Source organism: Vanellus vanellus (genome assembly GCF_965231255.1).
Source record: "Vanellus vanellus genome assembly, chromosome: 1".
NCBI classification, from domain to species: domain Eukaryota; kingdom Metazoa; phylum Chordata; class Aves; order Charadriiformes; family Charadriidae; genus Vanellus; species Vanellus vanellus.
This window is the reverse complement of record NC_138905.1, coordinates 197781656-197799616: the sequence shown is the minus strand read 5'-3', so window position 1 is coordinate 197799616 and position 17961 is coordinate 197781656. Positions and strand designations below refer to the sequence as shown.

The 17961-nt window shown below is 37.5% G+C and overlaps 1 protein-coding gene across 2 annotated transcripts in view; it reads left to right on the top strand.

The window, feature by feature from the left end:
- FRY (FRY microtubule binding protein) overlaps positions 1-17961 on the top strand; it is a 192352-nt gene that overhangs the window by 83609 nt on the left and 90782 nt on the right. For both annotated transcript variants that reach the window (XM_082498322.1, XM_082498323.1), the window contains exons 15-24: positions 96-267; positions 1466-1598; positions 6629-6736; positions 11015-11270; positions 12385-12567; positions 13461-13547; positions 15136-15395; positions 15713-15902; positions 16665-16789; positions 16977-17034. In XM_082498322.1, coding sequence (XP_082354448.1) covers positions 96-267; positions 1466-1598; positions 6629-6736; positions 11015-11270; positions 12385-12567; positions 13461-13547; positions 15136-15395; positions 15713-15902; positions 16665-16789; positions 16977-17034 — 1572 coding nt within the window. The remainder of the gene's footprint in view (positions 1-95; positions 268-1465; positions 1599-6628; positions 6737-11014; positions 11271-12384; positions 12568-13460; positions 13548-15135; positions 15396-15712; positions 15903-16664; positions 16790-16976; positions 17035-17961) is intronic.

The window sequence follows — 17961 nt, the reverse complement described above, 5'->3', positions numbered from 1 at the left end:
AGCAAGTATTTACTCAAAATTTCAAAGTGATTTAAGAATCTGAGTAGAATATGATTATTTGATTATGATACTCATTCATCTTCTGAACTTTACAGAGAATGAATATTGGTCTGAGAGCTTTCTTGGTAATTGCTGATAGCTTGCAGCAAAAAGATGGTGAACCTCCAATGCCGGTGACGGGAGCTGTCCTTCCCTCTGGAAACACTCTGAGAGTGAAGAAAACGTATTTGAGCAAAACTCTTACAGAGGAGGAAGCTAAAATGATAGGTCAGTAAGAGAATGGAAAATATAGAAACTTGGATGAGAACGAATGTGAAAATGTGTTCAATACCTGAGCAGAATAATGCACTATTTCTAAGTATTCAATTTATTTCTTTATTGTAAACATTTACTTTATTGTGCATTCTAATGAGATATATGGTTTAGTTTGACAAATACTGGGGTTTTAGATTACTTTCAGGAAAAGTCCTCAGTGGTGCTACAGAAGTGGTAGCAACCTTGTGTTCTAGGGGAGTTAAGTACACAGATAGTGAAGAATTAGTTTCTTTCAGTGCTGAGTAGCTGTGTTTACTCATGGATATTTGTCTTATTAGAAAGTGTCTTTGTTCAGAACATGTACCAGCTTTGAAAATTTCTTCACTATTTTATGATACAATGTTCTAGTTTCCATGTATAACATCTAAGATTAAGCTAGGTGATTCCTATATTTTCTTTTGCCTTCTACTCTGCTGTTGAACTTTTGACCTTATCAGATTTGAAAATTGATGTAATTTTGAACTTCTAAGTTCACACGGTCTTTATCAAATAGGAAAAGAATTGACTAGAGAATAGATGATGAAAAATATATTGTTCAGTGTTAATAGATAAAAATTCATTAAGAAAATGAAAATTTTAGCCTTTGATGAATATAGAAAAAAGTTAATTGGGGTTTTATTTTTAAAGTATTTGATGTCCATCAGCTGCTGTAAAGCTGTGTGTCTAATATTGTTTTTCACATAGAATGTCATGCCATTAATTTCCATACCAAATAAGTTTTAGGAGAGCTCATTCAGTTTCCTTTTTTTTTTCTTTGCGTGTAGTTTTTAAACCTTGCTACTGGATCAGAGCTTTTACGTTTGTCATGAAAAGTCACAAAATATGTTTCATAATTTGGCAAACTGTGCAGCTTCTTCTGACCATATAGGGACATATTTTGACTAGGTTTTTTTAATTTTTTCTCCAGGAAAAATATGTGTGTGTATATATAGCAGTTGGGCTATTTTTACATACAATAGCATTCTTTTTGGAAAGGGCAATATATTCCGTCTCAGAATCAGGATATCATTACTAGTGGAATATGCTATCTCATGGGGAAAACATTTTTCTTAATTCATGCAGCACAGCATGAGTAAGCAGCTTTCTTTTTCAAAATATATATATATAGCTGTAAATATCCCAACTTATACAAAAATGCCTGTTGTTGCAGGTATGTCATTATATTATTCTCAAGTAAGAAAAGCTGTGGACAACATACTCAGACACCTTGACAAGGAGGTGGGGCGGTGCATGATGCTAACCAACATACAGATGCTCAACAAAGAACCTGAAGACATGATTACGTGAGTGCTAAAGAACAGTAAATGCCATAAAATATTGAGATTTAATTTCAGAACTTTATTTCTGGCTATCGAGTCATCAGAGAAACAGCAAGAAACAGGAACATTTAGCTAATTAGTGTATACTTTGAAAAACTGTTTATGACAAGTTGATTGTAATTCTTTGCACGTTGGAGTGTTTGGAATTGAACCGATGCTCTTGATGGAGCCAAAATCACGTGTGAATCCTATGAATGTTTAGATGGTAGAAGTTGAAAGCCCAGAGTGGAAAACCTGTCAGCCTGCACTCAGAACACTGGTTCAGGGTATATTTGCATCACTGAACTTCAAAATGAATGCAACAAATTCTGTAAATCCCTATTAATAATAATCTTTCAAAATTCCCATTACTATTCATGCCTGTAATCAAAATCAGTTCTTAATTAAGAATCCAAGTAACTTTGTGATAAGAGTCTTGGATTTAAGCAGTACCCCGCTGGAACAGAATCAAACCAATACATCTCAAGCAGTGTTGAACAGCAGTATTTTACACTCGCATCCAAAATTATTAATGATGAAAGTTTCCTGGAGAGATTTCTAGTGAGGTGGACATCTAGTCGACTTTAGAGACACAGAGACATCATTTGACACGTGGATTGTAAAGATCCTAACTGTAAGGTGACCTTGCATATCTTTCCTGTTAGAGAGGTGAACATGGTGGTTATGCTACAAGAGAAACAACCCCTGGAAAAAAGTTTGAGGTGTAATGAAAAGGACACGGATCTCTTGATCTCTTCAAGATTGTTTTTTTCATATATTTTCAAAAAAAAAAAAAAAGACAACTTGCTAAAAATACCTTGAGTGGTAGATAGACTGCAATGACTGGCCAAATTCAACTACCTTTTACAGCTGATAGAATCTTTATGTTTTAATGTCATTCCTCTGCCCTTGTTGCTGTTAATGTTTAGATAAGATTGTAAGCTCTTTGAGTCTTTAGCATTGTTTTACTTTATTTATATTAAATGACAATATTGCTATTTCATATTTTTCTTACAGTACTACCCAGTATACTGCTCAGTACTCATAGCCAGTTTTCGTAATAATTTTGCGTGTCCAGGCTTATGCGAGAGGGAAAGTGAATTTTGAAACTCACATTTTGTTTCCAAAAGATAATTGCATAGTAAAACCTTGAGCACTTAGATAAAAAGTGTACTTAACCTCAGCTGTAAATGTCCTTCCTATGGTTCCTCAGCATCACCAAAGTGTTGTTTATTTTTAGAGGCAGTGAACAAATAGGATTAAAAGAGTTTTAAATTTCAGGAAATCTTATGGCTTGGTAGTAACTTTTGTCAGAGACATAAAGATTTTAGGGTTGGAAGATCTAGACATGTACATTACAGTATTCTTGTGTTGTACATTATATCCAAATGAGTTGTAACTTAATATATGTACTTGAAAGGAAAAACACATTAGAACACATTTTTACTTGTTCTTCCAAAACCAAAAAATATCTGGGATGCTTTATTATCAGTCAATCTAAAATCATATGGACTCATGAAAAACATCATTTGCTGTTACTATCAGCATTTAAAATGGCCCTTTTAAAAACTGCATTGTGCATGATAACTGGAAAAGCCAATATGTAGCTTTTATGTAGTTGCTTATCATTTTATTCACAGAACTTCATGCTTCACTAGAGTATGTACTTTGAGTTCTTGTGGGCTTTAATATATAGATACAACACTACATTTATCTATATTTTAAAGTTATGGCTTTTTTCATATTTGCATATAGTTAACGTTATTGTATAAACTGAGTATCATAATGATTTTTTTAATAAAAGATAAAATAAGAATCAGAGGGAAGTAGCTAGGCAATGAATAGTCATAACATTTTAAAGTATACAGATTCTGGAATTTTCTTTGGCAGTGTTAGACATGCTTCTGTATTTAATGGCTGATCCTTTAAGCATTTATTGTTGAAGTAGTAAATGCGACTCTGAAGAGTCTTACTAAAATCTTGACTAAGGAGCATCCTTTGCATCCTTCACTGGGCTATGAATTTCAATACTGGTTATAAATACTTTCCAACATCTAGTCAGAATAGGGCTTCTATTTTCCTAACGTACAAACATGTTCTTGCAAGTACTTTAAAGATTTTTGCTGACAATACCTAGCTAAAATCTGATACGGCTGGTATGGAAACACAAGCTTCCAGGTAAGGACAGCTGTCAGCATGTTCATCCAGAGCTCGTCCTGTTGGATCCTGAGTCAGCCAGAGATGACTGCAGAGCCCTCTGGGGCCCCCCTTTCCAGGCACTTCGCCTGCTGTGCCTGGTAGCTGAGATAACTTGGGAACTTTAGCTTCAGATTTGGATCTTCTCTTGCTAGTCTTCTGAGCAGCTGATAAGCCACAAAACACCCACAGATTTTATATTTACAAGTAATTAGTCATTTGCCTTCGTAACAGCTTCCTCTCAGACTATTATTTTACTTGCCTCCATTTTAAACGCACAAACTGTTTACCCTTGCTGTGGACTGATAATAAGAAAACTCTGTAAAGTTCACTTTCCACTTCAAGTCAGCAAGGAAGACCCATTGGCTTGTCTGCAGATAAAATTACCGATTCTCAGACAAGATGTTGTGTTTTACTCTCTTTCAAGTCAGTTGCTGACACCCTTCAAGTTCTATCTGTTAGGATACAGGATACAAGTACAATGAGATAGAGATAATTCATTGTGAAAATAGTTTCTCCTCATTGTACAATTCAAGTCAGTAGGTTAAAATCATATCATCATATTATTTTATTAATGTAATACATTTCCAAGCTGATAAGTATATATGGAGTCAAGAGAAAGAATGGTATTCAGTAAAAAGCTGTCTTTAATCTTTGAATTAAGTAAGCCTAGTCAGTTTATGCCTTTTCTGTACCTATTATTTCAGTGAAAGCTCAGTGTTACCCTATAAAACTTATTTTAGACTTGTGAGATGGTATTACGTTCAGGCTTTCTCTGTGACTGAACACAGAAGTAAGGTGTCCAAATGCAATGTCTTCTGCTGGGTGGAGAGACATAGTAATGTAGTAAGCAGGGCATTGAGCTGGGGTGCAGGAAAACTAGGTTCATTTCCCCTTTTGTCACTGAATTTCAGTGTGGGGTTAAGTAGCTTACAATGTTTCTTGGTGTCTCTCTTTTTCCCCCATTCTTTTCTAGTTCAATCGGAAGCATAGTAAAGCAGAACAGTCTTTCTATGCACATTTATAGTAGGGTCCCTAAATAGGACCTTGCTCTTTTGATTGATTTGCAAGTGCAAGGTCCTGCACCTGGGGAGGAAGAATGTAAAGCACCAGTACAGGTTAGGGGCGGACCTGCTGTGAAGTAGTTCTGAGGAGAAGGATCTGGGGGTCCTAGTAGGCAGTAAATTATCCATGAGCAAGCAATGTGCCCTTGTTGCCAAAAAGGCCAATGGAATCCTGGGCTGCATAGGGAAGAGTGTGGCCAGTAGTTCGAAGGAGGTCATTCTCCCCCTCTACTCTGCACTGGTGAGGCCACAACTGGAATACTGTGTCCAGTTCTGGGCTCCCCAGTTCAAGAGGGACAGGGAACTGCTGGAGAGAGTCCAGCGAAGGGCAACTAAGATGATTAAGGGATTGGAGCATCTGCCTTATGAGGAAAGGCTGAGAGAGCTGGGACTCTTTAGCCTGGAGAAGAGAAGGCAGAGGGGAGACCTTATGCCTGCTTACAAGTATCTAAAGGGTGGGTTGAAGGAGGATGGAGCCAGGCTCTTTTCAATGGTTCCCAGTGACAGGACGAGGGGCAATGGGCACAAGTTAGAACACAGGAAGTTCCGTTCAAATACACGGAAACACTTCTTTACGGTGAGAGTGACAGAGCACTGGCACAGGCTGCCCAGGGAGGTTGTGGAGTCCCCTTCTCTGGAGATTTTCAAGACCCGCCTGGATGCAGTCCTGAGTAATGTGCTCTAGGCAATCCTGCTTTAGCAGGGGAGTTGGACTAGAAGATCTCTAGAGGTCCCTTCCAACTCTGAAAATTCAATGATTCCTCCAAAGCGTATTACAGGCTAATAATTAGTAATATTGTGGGAAAGACTGTAGAGTTTGAAATGCTGTTATGCTTTGGTAATTTCTCTGTAATCAATCATCAAGTAATAAATAAAAAACCACATTTTTGCATCTGTCTGAAGGACTTCTTTAATCTGCATTCCTACAAAAAAAGATTGGAAACAAGTCAGAAAGCAACTGCATCTCTGGTGAAAATAATCAGCAGCTGAAACGTGAGCTACTTTTAGAAGACTTAAGGACTCCCAACCTAGTTTTTGATTCATGCTGAACTTTAGACTCAACCACTTTCCCAGGCTGTTAGGAAGCAGTTGAGCCATTCCACATATTAGAGCAGCCTTGGGGCTACTAAAATATATTAGCTGATAAGGGTTGCTAAAGCGCTGCTGTCTCTGGTGAGGATCAACAGAAGCTTTGTGGCCATACCTACCTCTAAATTATGCTTCTTTTGTGGTGTAATAATGTGTGGTGTGTGATTTCCACAGATCTGTGCCCTATTGAGGGCAACTGGCTGGATCTTCAGTCTCGTTGGGCTTCTTACATATCTGCTATTTGCTTCATACAACTGTTGTAATATAGCTGTACTGTGATGGGGAACACCCCAGCTCTTTCCTCATCCAAAACTTGCATCATGCAAATGCTGATCTTGATGGAGGAACTCTCCTACATTATAACTCCATCTTGATATATCTGACGGTTCCCCTCAGAGAGAAATAAATGAGTCAGTAATAATTGATTTTTCAAGCACTGTATAGATACGATGCATGAAAAATGTCAAAACCAAAACCATTTATTGAATGGGAACATTTATTCATGTTTCCTTCTTATTTCATTTAAAGGGTCTAGCTTCCTGTCCTGGTGATCTTATTAAGCCTCTGGCACACCATTATGTCCGGACCTTTTCCGAAAAACTGTAGGTGGATCAGTTAAAACAGTTACTTGTTAAGCTTAGTCAAATTTCTGTTTTAATTTTTCAGCGGTGAAAGAAAACCAAAAATCGATCTGTTCAGAACATGTGTTGCTGCTATTCCTCGATTGCTTCCTGATGGAATGTCAAAACTTGAGTTGATCGACTTGCTGGCAAGGTGAGCTGTTGAAGCATTGAATGACTGCTCAAGGGCAACAGAATGAAAAACGGAACCTCATAATGTATAACTGTTTCTTAGACAAAACCATATGCTTATAGAAAGTAATCTGATATTAATGGATAATTCATAGAAGTCCTACCATCCTTTTATAGGCATTGTGTTCATATTATAGACTCCTAATTTCATAAGAGAGTAGATGATAGGTCATCCAGAACTCTTTTCCATCAGTATATAGGTTACACGATGTTCACTATTATTCATGATATTCACCATTTGTTGCCTTTTTTTAACTATCACAGCATTCTAATTAACAGGAGAGAACACCTTTTCTGTGTAGTGGAAAAACGTGGAGATACCTGTTTAGTTTTGATTTATGATTCCTACGTGTCTGTCTGATAAAACAGAGTGTGCTATATGTGGTATCTTTCCAAATACTTTTTAAATTGCTAATGATTATTTTAATTACAATGATATGGTTTTTTACTATAAGACAGAAAATAAATTTCATATCCTCCCTGCTTGGGGTCCATTGAATTTATCTAGGTAGACTTCACTTCCCTGAAGAAGGTAGTCTCTTATATATGACTGCTAAAACAGTTTAGGTTTCAGGATGTCAAATCAGTGATTTACTGCAAATAATTATGATAACAGGTACTGGTCAGTACAGTTACTGTACAGTACAGTACAGTCTGTTACATTTCAGTTCTAGTATCCAAGTCAAAGATTCCAGCATGTGTTATTTATGTCAGTGGATTATGGTGGTAAATTGAACCACGAGGCCCTTGCTGCATATTGCTCTCAGGTAACTGTCACAAAGCAATTTTGCTTTTAAAAAGTCTGTGAGGAATGGCAGGTGTGGGAGTCAGAGGGTTACATGCAAAAACATTTTTTCTGCTCTATGAACATCCAGCTCCCGGTGATGTGCTAAAAGAGGGAAACAATTAATTCTGCTAGCAGTAAAGAGTGCAGACAGCCAAACAAGGCAAAATTGCAGCCAAGGGTAGATGTGCTGTGGTGCATGGCCGGCTTGATTTCCTTGTGTTTACATCCTCTGATATAAATCACTTGTGGGTTGGTGTAAATCATTACGTTATCAAATTATACAGATACCATATTAAAAAGTAACATCAATTCTGCTTAAGGGAAAGTAAAAAGGACATGTTTTCCTTTAATCCAATATTTTAACTAGCTTTCCATCCTTAGTAATGGCCTTAGCTGAGCTGGTAGAAAGCACATATCCTTTCTGGTCACAGCTCTTCAGTCACAGAGGATTGTCCAGGTCAGACCCGTCACTACTCTTAAGAGAGTTTGGCGACTAATGTGGATGTCTTCATAAATTAGTGCTTCCCTCCTTAAGTATCATAACTGCCCATATAACCGCTTGTCTATCTTTATTCTATCATCAAACTTCATGCAGAAAAAGTCAGTTGGGATTCTTCAGGCACAATCAGTTTGTAGCATTTCTTGGGTAATTTCCATGCTGGGACAATGCAAGCAGTAGGTCTGCTGGGTTAGCTGACTGTGACTCTAAGAAGTGAGATATCAAGAGGACCTGAGGACACCAGCTCTAGAGCAACTTTGGAAGCAATTACATGCTCAGCCTTTCCCCAACAAGGGAACCTTTGGGAAGCTCTTCTCATCTTCTGCGTGTACACATACTACAGCATCTTTGAGACACTGATACTGTTTTAAATCAGGTTCTCAAGTATAAGCAAAGGAAACACAATTAAGGTAAAAGTAAGTGGATGCATAATAGATTGGAAAGCAGTTAACAGACAGTTTGTGGTTCAGGAGATGTATAGGATGATGTTGAAATAACCGGGTAGGGTCTCAGTATTGCAGAAAAGGATCGCAAACTGAACACACAAAAAACAAGCGATGTTCCTATGAAAAGGCAAACCTTATTCACATGTATAAATAGAAATAAGTCTAAAAGATTTTTGAAAAAGTTCTTCTGGGCTAATCAGTATCAAGGATGCCTGATTTGGAGAACAACATCCAAGCTGGGGCATTGCAGTTGAAGAAGAGACTGACCAGAGAACAAGAGAAAGAAAGATCAGTGGATCAAAAGAATTAGGTCTGTTTAGTCTGGGACAACATGGACTGAAAACAGTCTACAAAACTATCGCTTCAGAGAAGAAATTAACAAACTGTTTAAGGAATTAATACCTGGCTAATCTTAATCTAAGTCTCCAGACTACCCCAACACCAGACCTGCTTCTACAGTCTCTATACTATGCCATGTTTATTTGGGTCCAGATTGACTGCTTCTCCCAATAATGAAAAAGTAGTCCCAGCAGGTAAGTCTTTGCTGTTCTAGAGCACTCTGCATTACACTATTGTGTCTTTTCTGGTTCAGAGACTAAAATCAATACAAGGATAAAAAAACTTTGAAGAGGTGAGGTTTCCTCCTCTCTCTTTCTGAAAAGAACAGGAGAAGCTGTTCTGCGAGGTATTTGTGTGGGGCTGTGTTGTTGGGATGGAAAGCTGTTAAGTATTTTCTTTTCTCTAAAGATAAAATAACACCTTTGGGTTAATGGGTTCTTTTATTCACAATTTGGTTTGAATTTTTCATCCGCACAACAGATGTGTCTTTTGGCTTTTTCCAGGAGTCGGTAACTCAGCAGCTAGACTTTCTTCCCGGACAGCTGTATTCAAATTATAAGCCATAAAGCAGATGTCAAGTATATACTGTACCTTTTGCCCTTTCACTGCCCACTGAAACCATTCATTAAAAATTCCCAAGTAGGTCTTAAATTTGACTGACTCAAATGCAAACAAACAAGACATTTACTTGCTTCCTCAAGCTGCCGTGGTAATACACAGATGCATTCTTATGTTCAATTTGAATTTCATCTCATTTGATAGTGCCTTTGCACAGTAACTTGGGCTTTTTTATCCCCTTTTCCGTTATTACTTTGTGTCATTGTGGAAGTCATTTCATGGATGACTTAATCATAGTCTCAGGGGTTTTGCTTGTTTTTCTGGTTTTGGTGTTCCAAAGAGGAGACAAAAATGGTCCTTTCTTAGCACAACAAAATACTGTGTTTCCAAATTTATGTAGAACGTCACGTGGTTATTAAAGCGTAACAGTTATTTTTGGAGTCATATTCACCAGGGGTGAAGTTTCATGACAGTTGCTTTCCTTTGGCTTGACTGAAATGTCCCCTGCCTCCCAATTAGACAGCTATAATGAACCAAATGTATTATGAGCCGCATCTCATCATACACTTCCAACTGAATGAAATTTGGTTCCACTCCATTTAGCTGTTTGGGGTGGGTTTTTTCCTAGCTTTCTGTCCATTTCTTTATAATGAGTCCTCATTTTCAACTATGTAGATTCAATGTAGGTAAAATACGTTGAAAATGAGTTTAACACACTATAGAAAATTGCAGTCTCATGGGTAATACAAACAAAATACATCATAAAGGCAGTGAACCAAAAATTGCAGAACACACTGATCTGAATTTGCTTTATTCTGCCAAGCTACCAACACAAAAGTGGTTTGATAATTTTTTTGTCAAAAGAAAGTATATAGAATTTTCATGTTGAAAAGAACTTCAACATGATGCAAATACAGAAGGAAATAAAATTTGAAAATGGGATCTACAATTGCACCATCTTTCAGAAGGACTTTGGGGTGTCTAGTGTGTTTATAAAAGTATGACAAGCCCTGAGGCTGTTTTTCCCATTTCCATGCCCTAAGTTGTTTAAAACATGAAGCAGTTTTATAATTCAAGTGCTTCTTTTTATTTATTTTGAAGATTTGCTCTCAATAATTGTGATTTGTTTCTTGGCTAATGATTCATTTTAACTGTTAGGCAGCTGAGGCGGTGTGATTCTTTTATTTTTATATTGCAAGTAAACAAATAAATACCTGAATTGTGAAATTATATATTAACCTGTAAGACTTTTGTTATCATAACTGAATAGAAGTTATTTTATAAGTGAGTAAATCAAAAGTATACTTGTTTCAGGGAGACAGCAAAGTTGCCAAATTATGTACTTTAAAGATACTATCTTTTGGGAGTGGAACAAAGACTTCTTTCAGATCCGTGAATAAGTTCAGGCGCTGTTGTAGCAAGAATTACAGTATAAAAACAGGTTAAGGATGTTAATTGTGGTCAGTAATAATGAAACCCTGATAGCATCATTGAAATTTACATTGTCATTGGGAATTTTCTGTCAGTGTTATGTTACCAAGAAGCACGTGCTCTTTACCACCATAAACACGCCTTAGATTTTTATTACCTGACATTTACTTTTACTTACAGGCTGTCTATCCATATGGATGATGAACTTCGACACATTGCACAGAATTCTCTTCAGGGTCTACTTGTTGACTTTGTTGACTGGCGGGAGGATGTACTCTTTGGTTTCACTAATTTTCTGCTACGTGAAGTGAATGATATGCATCATACCCTTCTTGATACTTCACTGAAGTTGCTGCTACAGTTGCTTACACAATGGAAGCTTGTAATACACACGCCGGGAAAAGCTTCTGAACAGGCTAAAACCAGATCTGCAGAGGTATGAAATCAAGAGATCTGTGTCCTAACTTTTATACTAATTGAAGGCAGAAATTATGTTCCTTGGTATTGCTGTGGTTTATGTATTTTGTATTTACTCACCTGAGAAGAATTTACTACGTAAGGTTTTTTTAAGGTAATTAGTTCAGCTGTCTTTTGAGGACAGCTATGTCCTTGTATAACACAGCAGATGTTATTGTTGTTGAGCAACATAAGAGAATGCATGTCAAAATGAACTACGCACATCAACAAAAGCACATAAAGTGAAATATGTGTAAGTAGATTTGGCAGAAGGACATTTTCCCAGGACTGAAACTGATTGATAATGCTAGTGGGAACGCTGAGAAGAGTGACGTGGATCTTCCCTTCCTGTAGCCATTTCATTTAGTTGATTCAAAAACATCAGCGAACCAGATTGTTTCTACAGCCTGCTGTCTCCATGTGTTACAAAAATTCCTGGGAACTGAACAGCTTTGCTCACGCTCCTCCCATCTGCACTGTCCCACAGATAATTTCACTATGAGAGATGATTTTCAGGCTTCTTATCTCCTGACCCAGTCACATTGGAAATTTTTTCCTTTGGGCAAGCATGATGTCTGCTTTATATTGCAGAGGACCATTAATTAATAGGTAATAATAGTATTTAAAAAAATGTAGAAGAGGGAAAGCCTCGCATATTTTTCAGTAAATATTGTTACACTTTACTGATGGGCTGATGTTCTAGAGGCCACCTACCAGGATAAGGTGTTGCCTGCTACAGGATCAGAGAAGGGCCTGGGGACCTGCGACCTGGAGTAGAAAAAGAGTGAGGTCTTCACAGTCTGACTTAACCATTCATTTTTTTAGTGGAGGATGGAACAAAGCAGGTGGTTGAATTGCAAACTAGAGGGAGGAGTTTGGCCAAAGGACTCTGCTCATATATCGGTTTTGTGGAACGAGGTAGCTTAAAGCAACAAAACTTGGTTGGTGGAGGGAATGCTGTCAGTCTCCTATTTCAGCATTTATATGCCCTCTACGTTTTGTTTCTTTATATGTCCTTGTTAAATAGAATATTTCTTGGAGGCGTGGTTTTCAAACACCATCATTCTGTTTTCCCTCCTTGCACTGTTCTACAGTTGATACCAAATGGATCCAGCCACAGGATACAGTCTGAAAGAAGCCCCTATTCTAATGTACTACATGCAGTCGAAGGATTTGCACTGGTTCTGCTGTGTAGTTTCCAGGTTGCTACACGTAAACTAGCTGTTTTAATCCTCAGAGAGATCCGTGCTTTATTCCTGGCCCTTGGCCAAGCAGAGGTATGATTTTCCTTTTCTGGAACTTTGAATTGAAATTTTCCAAAGATAAAGCTCAAAACTGCTACTACCGTTGCCTTTAACATAATTGCTGCATTGTAGCAGGTATGCACTCGGTTTATAAAAAAGCAGTTGGTTTGAACCTACCATTTTTATTTGCCTTAACACTGGAAATCTTTCTGTGTACTCAGCAGTGTAACATTAATAACATGTGCCCTGTACAAGAATTTGAAGGGAAACATGTACAGGAACTTAATATTTTCTCTTGGCATGATGTGAATGTGTAAGACACTGTAAAACCTCTTTTTACTGCATGGATCATGTTTGTATTGTCAGGATTATAAATTTGTATTGGAAATTAAATTCATTCCTGTAGCATACCGTTTTGTAAAAAATCACAGCATAAGACACATTTAAGATTATTCACATACATTTTCCTTGTATAGTAAAGACCTCCAAGTCTTTTTTATGGATATAGAAATATGGAGAGTCACGTTGTGTGCTGGAGGTCGCAGCTCAGTGAGCCATCTAAATGCACCAAGAACACAAATATGTGTGTTCATGGCAAAGGAATGCTTTAACAAACAGTAAGCTAATTTTTCGGTCTTTTAATACCAGCTATCCAAAGTCATTTGGGATTTTCCGATGTGTGCTTTTGATCGGTGAGCAGTGAGCTATAGCCACAAGTTAACTTCATTTCAAACCACAGCCTGGACTTGGTTCTGAGATTAATATGAAAAACACCAAAATGCAGCCATTGTTACCAGTGGGTTTTTTTTAGCCATTTTAGATTCATGTCTTAATTTTTAGGTGGTTCTATTTCACGTACCAGAAAAATAAGAAGGGAAATCATTTGGTCAGGAGAGCAGTTAACTTGTGTTCTCTGTGTTATGCAGGATGATGACAGGCCTATGATTGATGTTATGGATCAATTGAGTTCTTCTATTCTTGAAAGTTTTATTCACGTGGCTGTTTCGGATTCAGTAAGTACTATTTTACTGTTACTGCTTGTGTTTACATAGCATGTGGACACAACAAATATCGGACATGAAATACTGAAAATAAAGCTGCCAGAAATCAAAGAAATCATACAGCTCGAAGGCTCCAGCCATCTACTCAGGAGCTCCAAGGCTCCACAATGTCCCAGACAACCTGTTCCATGAAAATAATCATACTATGGATCTAGAAGATACTACGGGGGGGGGGGTAACAACGTAACAAAATTTATAATCAAAACAAAATTTATAATCCAAAGGATTGTGGACCTGTGACGTACATCCAAAAGAACCATTGAGAAAGTCTTATATTGCCAGCGCCACCTAATGCTTGGGGCGCTTGGAAGTCACTGCTATCAGCTGTTCCAGGAGGGAATAAGCTTTAGCTCCCTTGCGTGCTCAGGAGCGGCCCAGCCTGCAAACCTTAGCCTCAGCTCTAGAGTAATTCTCATCTGGGGTGAATCCCTGCTTTTGCTCTCTCATGGGCCCGATGAGTGCCCTTTCCTGGGGTAGGAAGGGTACATGGAACTGGTGGTGAAGTCGGGCCATTGTGCGGCTGAAAACAGGAAAGTTGAGGGGTCAAAAACTGAGCAAGCAGGAGACGTTCTGACTCTGTAACCCAGGAATTTGGAAATTCAGCTGAAATGGCAGCATCTGGGTTTGGACGTCGCAGTTTCTATAGGTGAAGGTTTGGATTTTGTGCTTTAATTCTATGCATTAATAATATAGCAAAGCAAGTCTGCGGCCTGTGTGCCTGGTTTCTGACAAGTACAGCAGAGAGTGGTAATTTAGTGATTACTTTTGTAACAGTGTATTCCAGATGCAGGCAACTGTTACATCCTATTTGAGGTCTGATAAAGGAATAATAAGGATGCCAAAATACATGTAGTTTAAGTTTTCATTCCACAAAGTTATTTTCTTAAGACAAAATTTCAATTACAGTAGAGAGATGGTTTCTTGATACGAGAACCCTACTTGCCACTGAAGATAGCAGGTTTCAAAGTGGATTAAAACTGCTTGAGTGCCTGCTTCAGCCTCTTAATTTCCTACATGCTTATATTCAAATGCCCTGATGAATAATGAAGGATATTTATTAGTAGCATTGGTATTTATCATATTGTAATAGCACGTAGGAGTCTTAATCGTGGGCTGAGGCTCTGTCAGGCTGTTCAGACAATGAACATATGGACAGTCTACAGCTATTACAGATTGCATTCTCAAACAAGAGACGGTGGATGGGTGCAGGAAGCAAGGAAAATAGAAAGTAACAATGAGATTATATACATCGGCATAATCAACAGTTTTCATAGGGTTTAAGGGCAAGTTATTGTGCCTATCGCAGTAAATAGGAGCTTTAAGGAAGAACCAGAGGGGAAATGATGAGGTAGCTTTTATCAACGTTTGTGAAAAGCTCCGCCTGAGTGAAAGTGCAATGTGACCGGAAGCAGAAAAATGTTGGTCTAAAAAATCCAACAGAAGGTGGCCATGGAGCTTGAAAATAAAGACAAGTAATGAGGAAGAACATGGCCAAGAATAAATGACTGTCACTGTGATTTTTTGTCTTTTCTCTCCATAGACAACAATCCCATTAACACACAGTGTGGATTTGCAGTGGCTGGTGGAGTGGAATGCTGTCCTAGTAAATAGCCATTATGATGTGAAAAGTCCTTCTCATGTCTGGATATTTGCACAGTCTGTTAAAGACCCATGGGTTCTCTGCCTCTTCAGTTTTCTTAGACAGGAGAATTTACCAAAACATTGTCCTACAGCTCTCAGCTATGCTTGGCCATACGCTTTCACGAGGCTACAGCTGATAATGCCTCTTGTGGATCCAAAGTAAGTCTCAATTTGCATTTAACTTTCATTTTTATGGGTTGTGTGATTTTAAAACAATATTTTTTTAGTCTCATCTTTCAGTATCAGTCTAGAAGTCCTACAAGGTGCTACCCAAACATTCAGGTTTGAGTTTCATAATTGCAACTTGTAAGGTGGAAAACTCTGGTTTTCTAACTTCATTGATTTTCCTGCATGGGATCATGTTGTGTTGAATAGTGGCTGGTGGCTGTTTTATTCCCTTTTAAAATATTTTAAGATGCTGTGTAATTCAGACTGGCAAATTATTTTAATAATTTCAATTTATTTTAAAATTCTAGTATTCCCGTTAATGCAAAGAAAACAAGTACAGCAGGCAGTGGAGACAACTATGTTACTTTGTGGAGAAACTACCTTATTCTCTGTTTTGGAGTAGCAAAGCCCAGTATTATGAGCCCAGGACACTTGCGTGCTTCAACACCAGAGATCATGGCTACCACTCCTGATGGAACGGTGAACTATGATAATAAGGTGATGCATCCTATTTCACGCAAATTATTCATTTAGGAGAGTTTCAAACTGCATCTGCATGCAAAATAATATCCTGATTAAATTATTTCGGTTTGGGGAATATTTTGATATAAAGAAACAGCTTATAGGCACATAAATGACAATTAAAACATCTGTATATTCTGTATCAATATGATGTGTCAATAAATATTTGGCAAAAGCTATGGCATATTCAAAATACTACCTTTTTCACATTCTGGATGATGTATATTCAAAATATAAAAGTTCTGGACATATGTGTTGAAATTAATTTTAGCTTGTCATCCCCTTTCTTTCCTTGCAGAGCACTCCAATTCATAAACTCATAACATTATTAAGCAATAAGGCAGATTTCTCAATAATCATTGTATGCCTGTCAAAGGAAGGAATATTATATGAAATACAGTTTCAAGTAGCAGCAACCTGAGAGGAGCAGTAACTCCACAAGTGCAATTACTGGAATATTTTAATGAAACAGCAAATTAAGCAAATTACAATAATCTGAATGAAAGCAAAGAGATTTCCCAGATGTATTTATTTGCTAAACCTTATCAAGATGATTGTGAAGTAGCAGACATCCAGTTAGGCTGGTGTATTAATATCCATAATAGTAAAATCATTTCAGCATGTTTTTTAAATATGTATTGATTCTTGGACATTTTTTTGTAAAAAAAAAAAAATTGTATTTGCTTCATATTGATAATCTTGACAATTAAATATCAACGATTTCATAATATGTTTTAGGCTATTGGAACTCCATCTGTTGGCGTCTTACTAAAGCAGCTAGTGCCTCTGATGAGACTTGAAAGCATAGAAATAACAGAATCACTTGTATTAGGATTTGGAAGAACAAATTCCCTTGTTTTCAGGTACTTCCCCACTTCTCATATTCTCAATTATTTCCCTCTAATTCAAATGCATTACTTTTGTTGTAATTTAAGTATACTCAATGTTTTATTTGCACTTTAGACATTAGTGTTTATGTATTGATTAAAATATTGATGCTTTTCAGAGAAGATCAGATTTTGTTTACAAATGCATTTTTTTTTAATTTAGGGAATTAGTAGAAGAACTTCACCCACTAATGAAAGAAGCCCTAGAAAGAAGACCAGAGGTTAGTTGAGGAAATGAAATGTACTACTTTGTTTAAATTGCAAAATTAATTTAAAAGTAGTGATTTTGTCTCCTTGAAAAAAAGTTCTTTTATACTGAGTAACAATTTAAGCTCTGTGTGCAACAAGAATTTTATTAATCGTGTATAAGAACATAATTTAAAATAATTCCATAAAAACTTAGTTTAATTTAAATTAGATTAGTGATACAAAATGTGCAATATAAAAATCGATTCTGAGGGAAAATTTCCAGTCAAATATGGAACTTCCTCATAGGGAACTCAGTTATATTGGAAATCTACTTTCAATATCTGGAAAAAATATCTAGTAACACAGCTGGACTACAAGCACATTTTGTGCCAGTGTTCAGATGTGCTTTTTATTTGCAGGGTAGGCAGGGCCATCTATTTCAATTTCAACGTACTCTCTTTGTTTATTCTAAATACGGCGGGTTAACTGGCAAAGTCATCATTGTTTTCACTTTCATTATAGTACTGTCCTTTGTTGTAATAGAAAGTATTGCTAGAAGGGATCCCAAGGCATCATCTGATCTGTCCAAGGGAGGATGAACTAGTCTTGTGTCATTTCTGACAGATGTTGCCTCAACTGTTCTTAAAAGCCTCTGGTGAAAGGCTCTGTAGCCTGACTAAGCAGTTTAGTCACAGGATGTGTCTATACAGCTAAATGGGAAAGCCATGGGGGGAGCTTGAGCACAGGACCTGAGTTCCCGTTCTGCTCAATTTTCCCTCCCTGGCTCTGTTTTGGATCATTCAGCCGGCTTCAAGACAGAAATCTGAGATGGCACTGGAGGTAGCTCACACCCAGGAAAAGCCCCAGAAGGCACCACGCCACCAAACTTGTCCTCCACCAAAGCTGCTTTTCCTCTGCTATGCTTCCCCTCCTCCCCTGCATCCCTGAGTGCAGCAGCC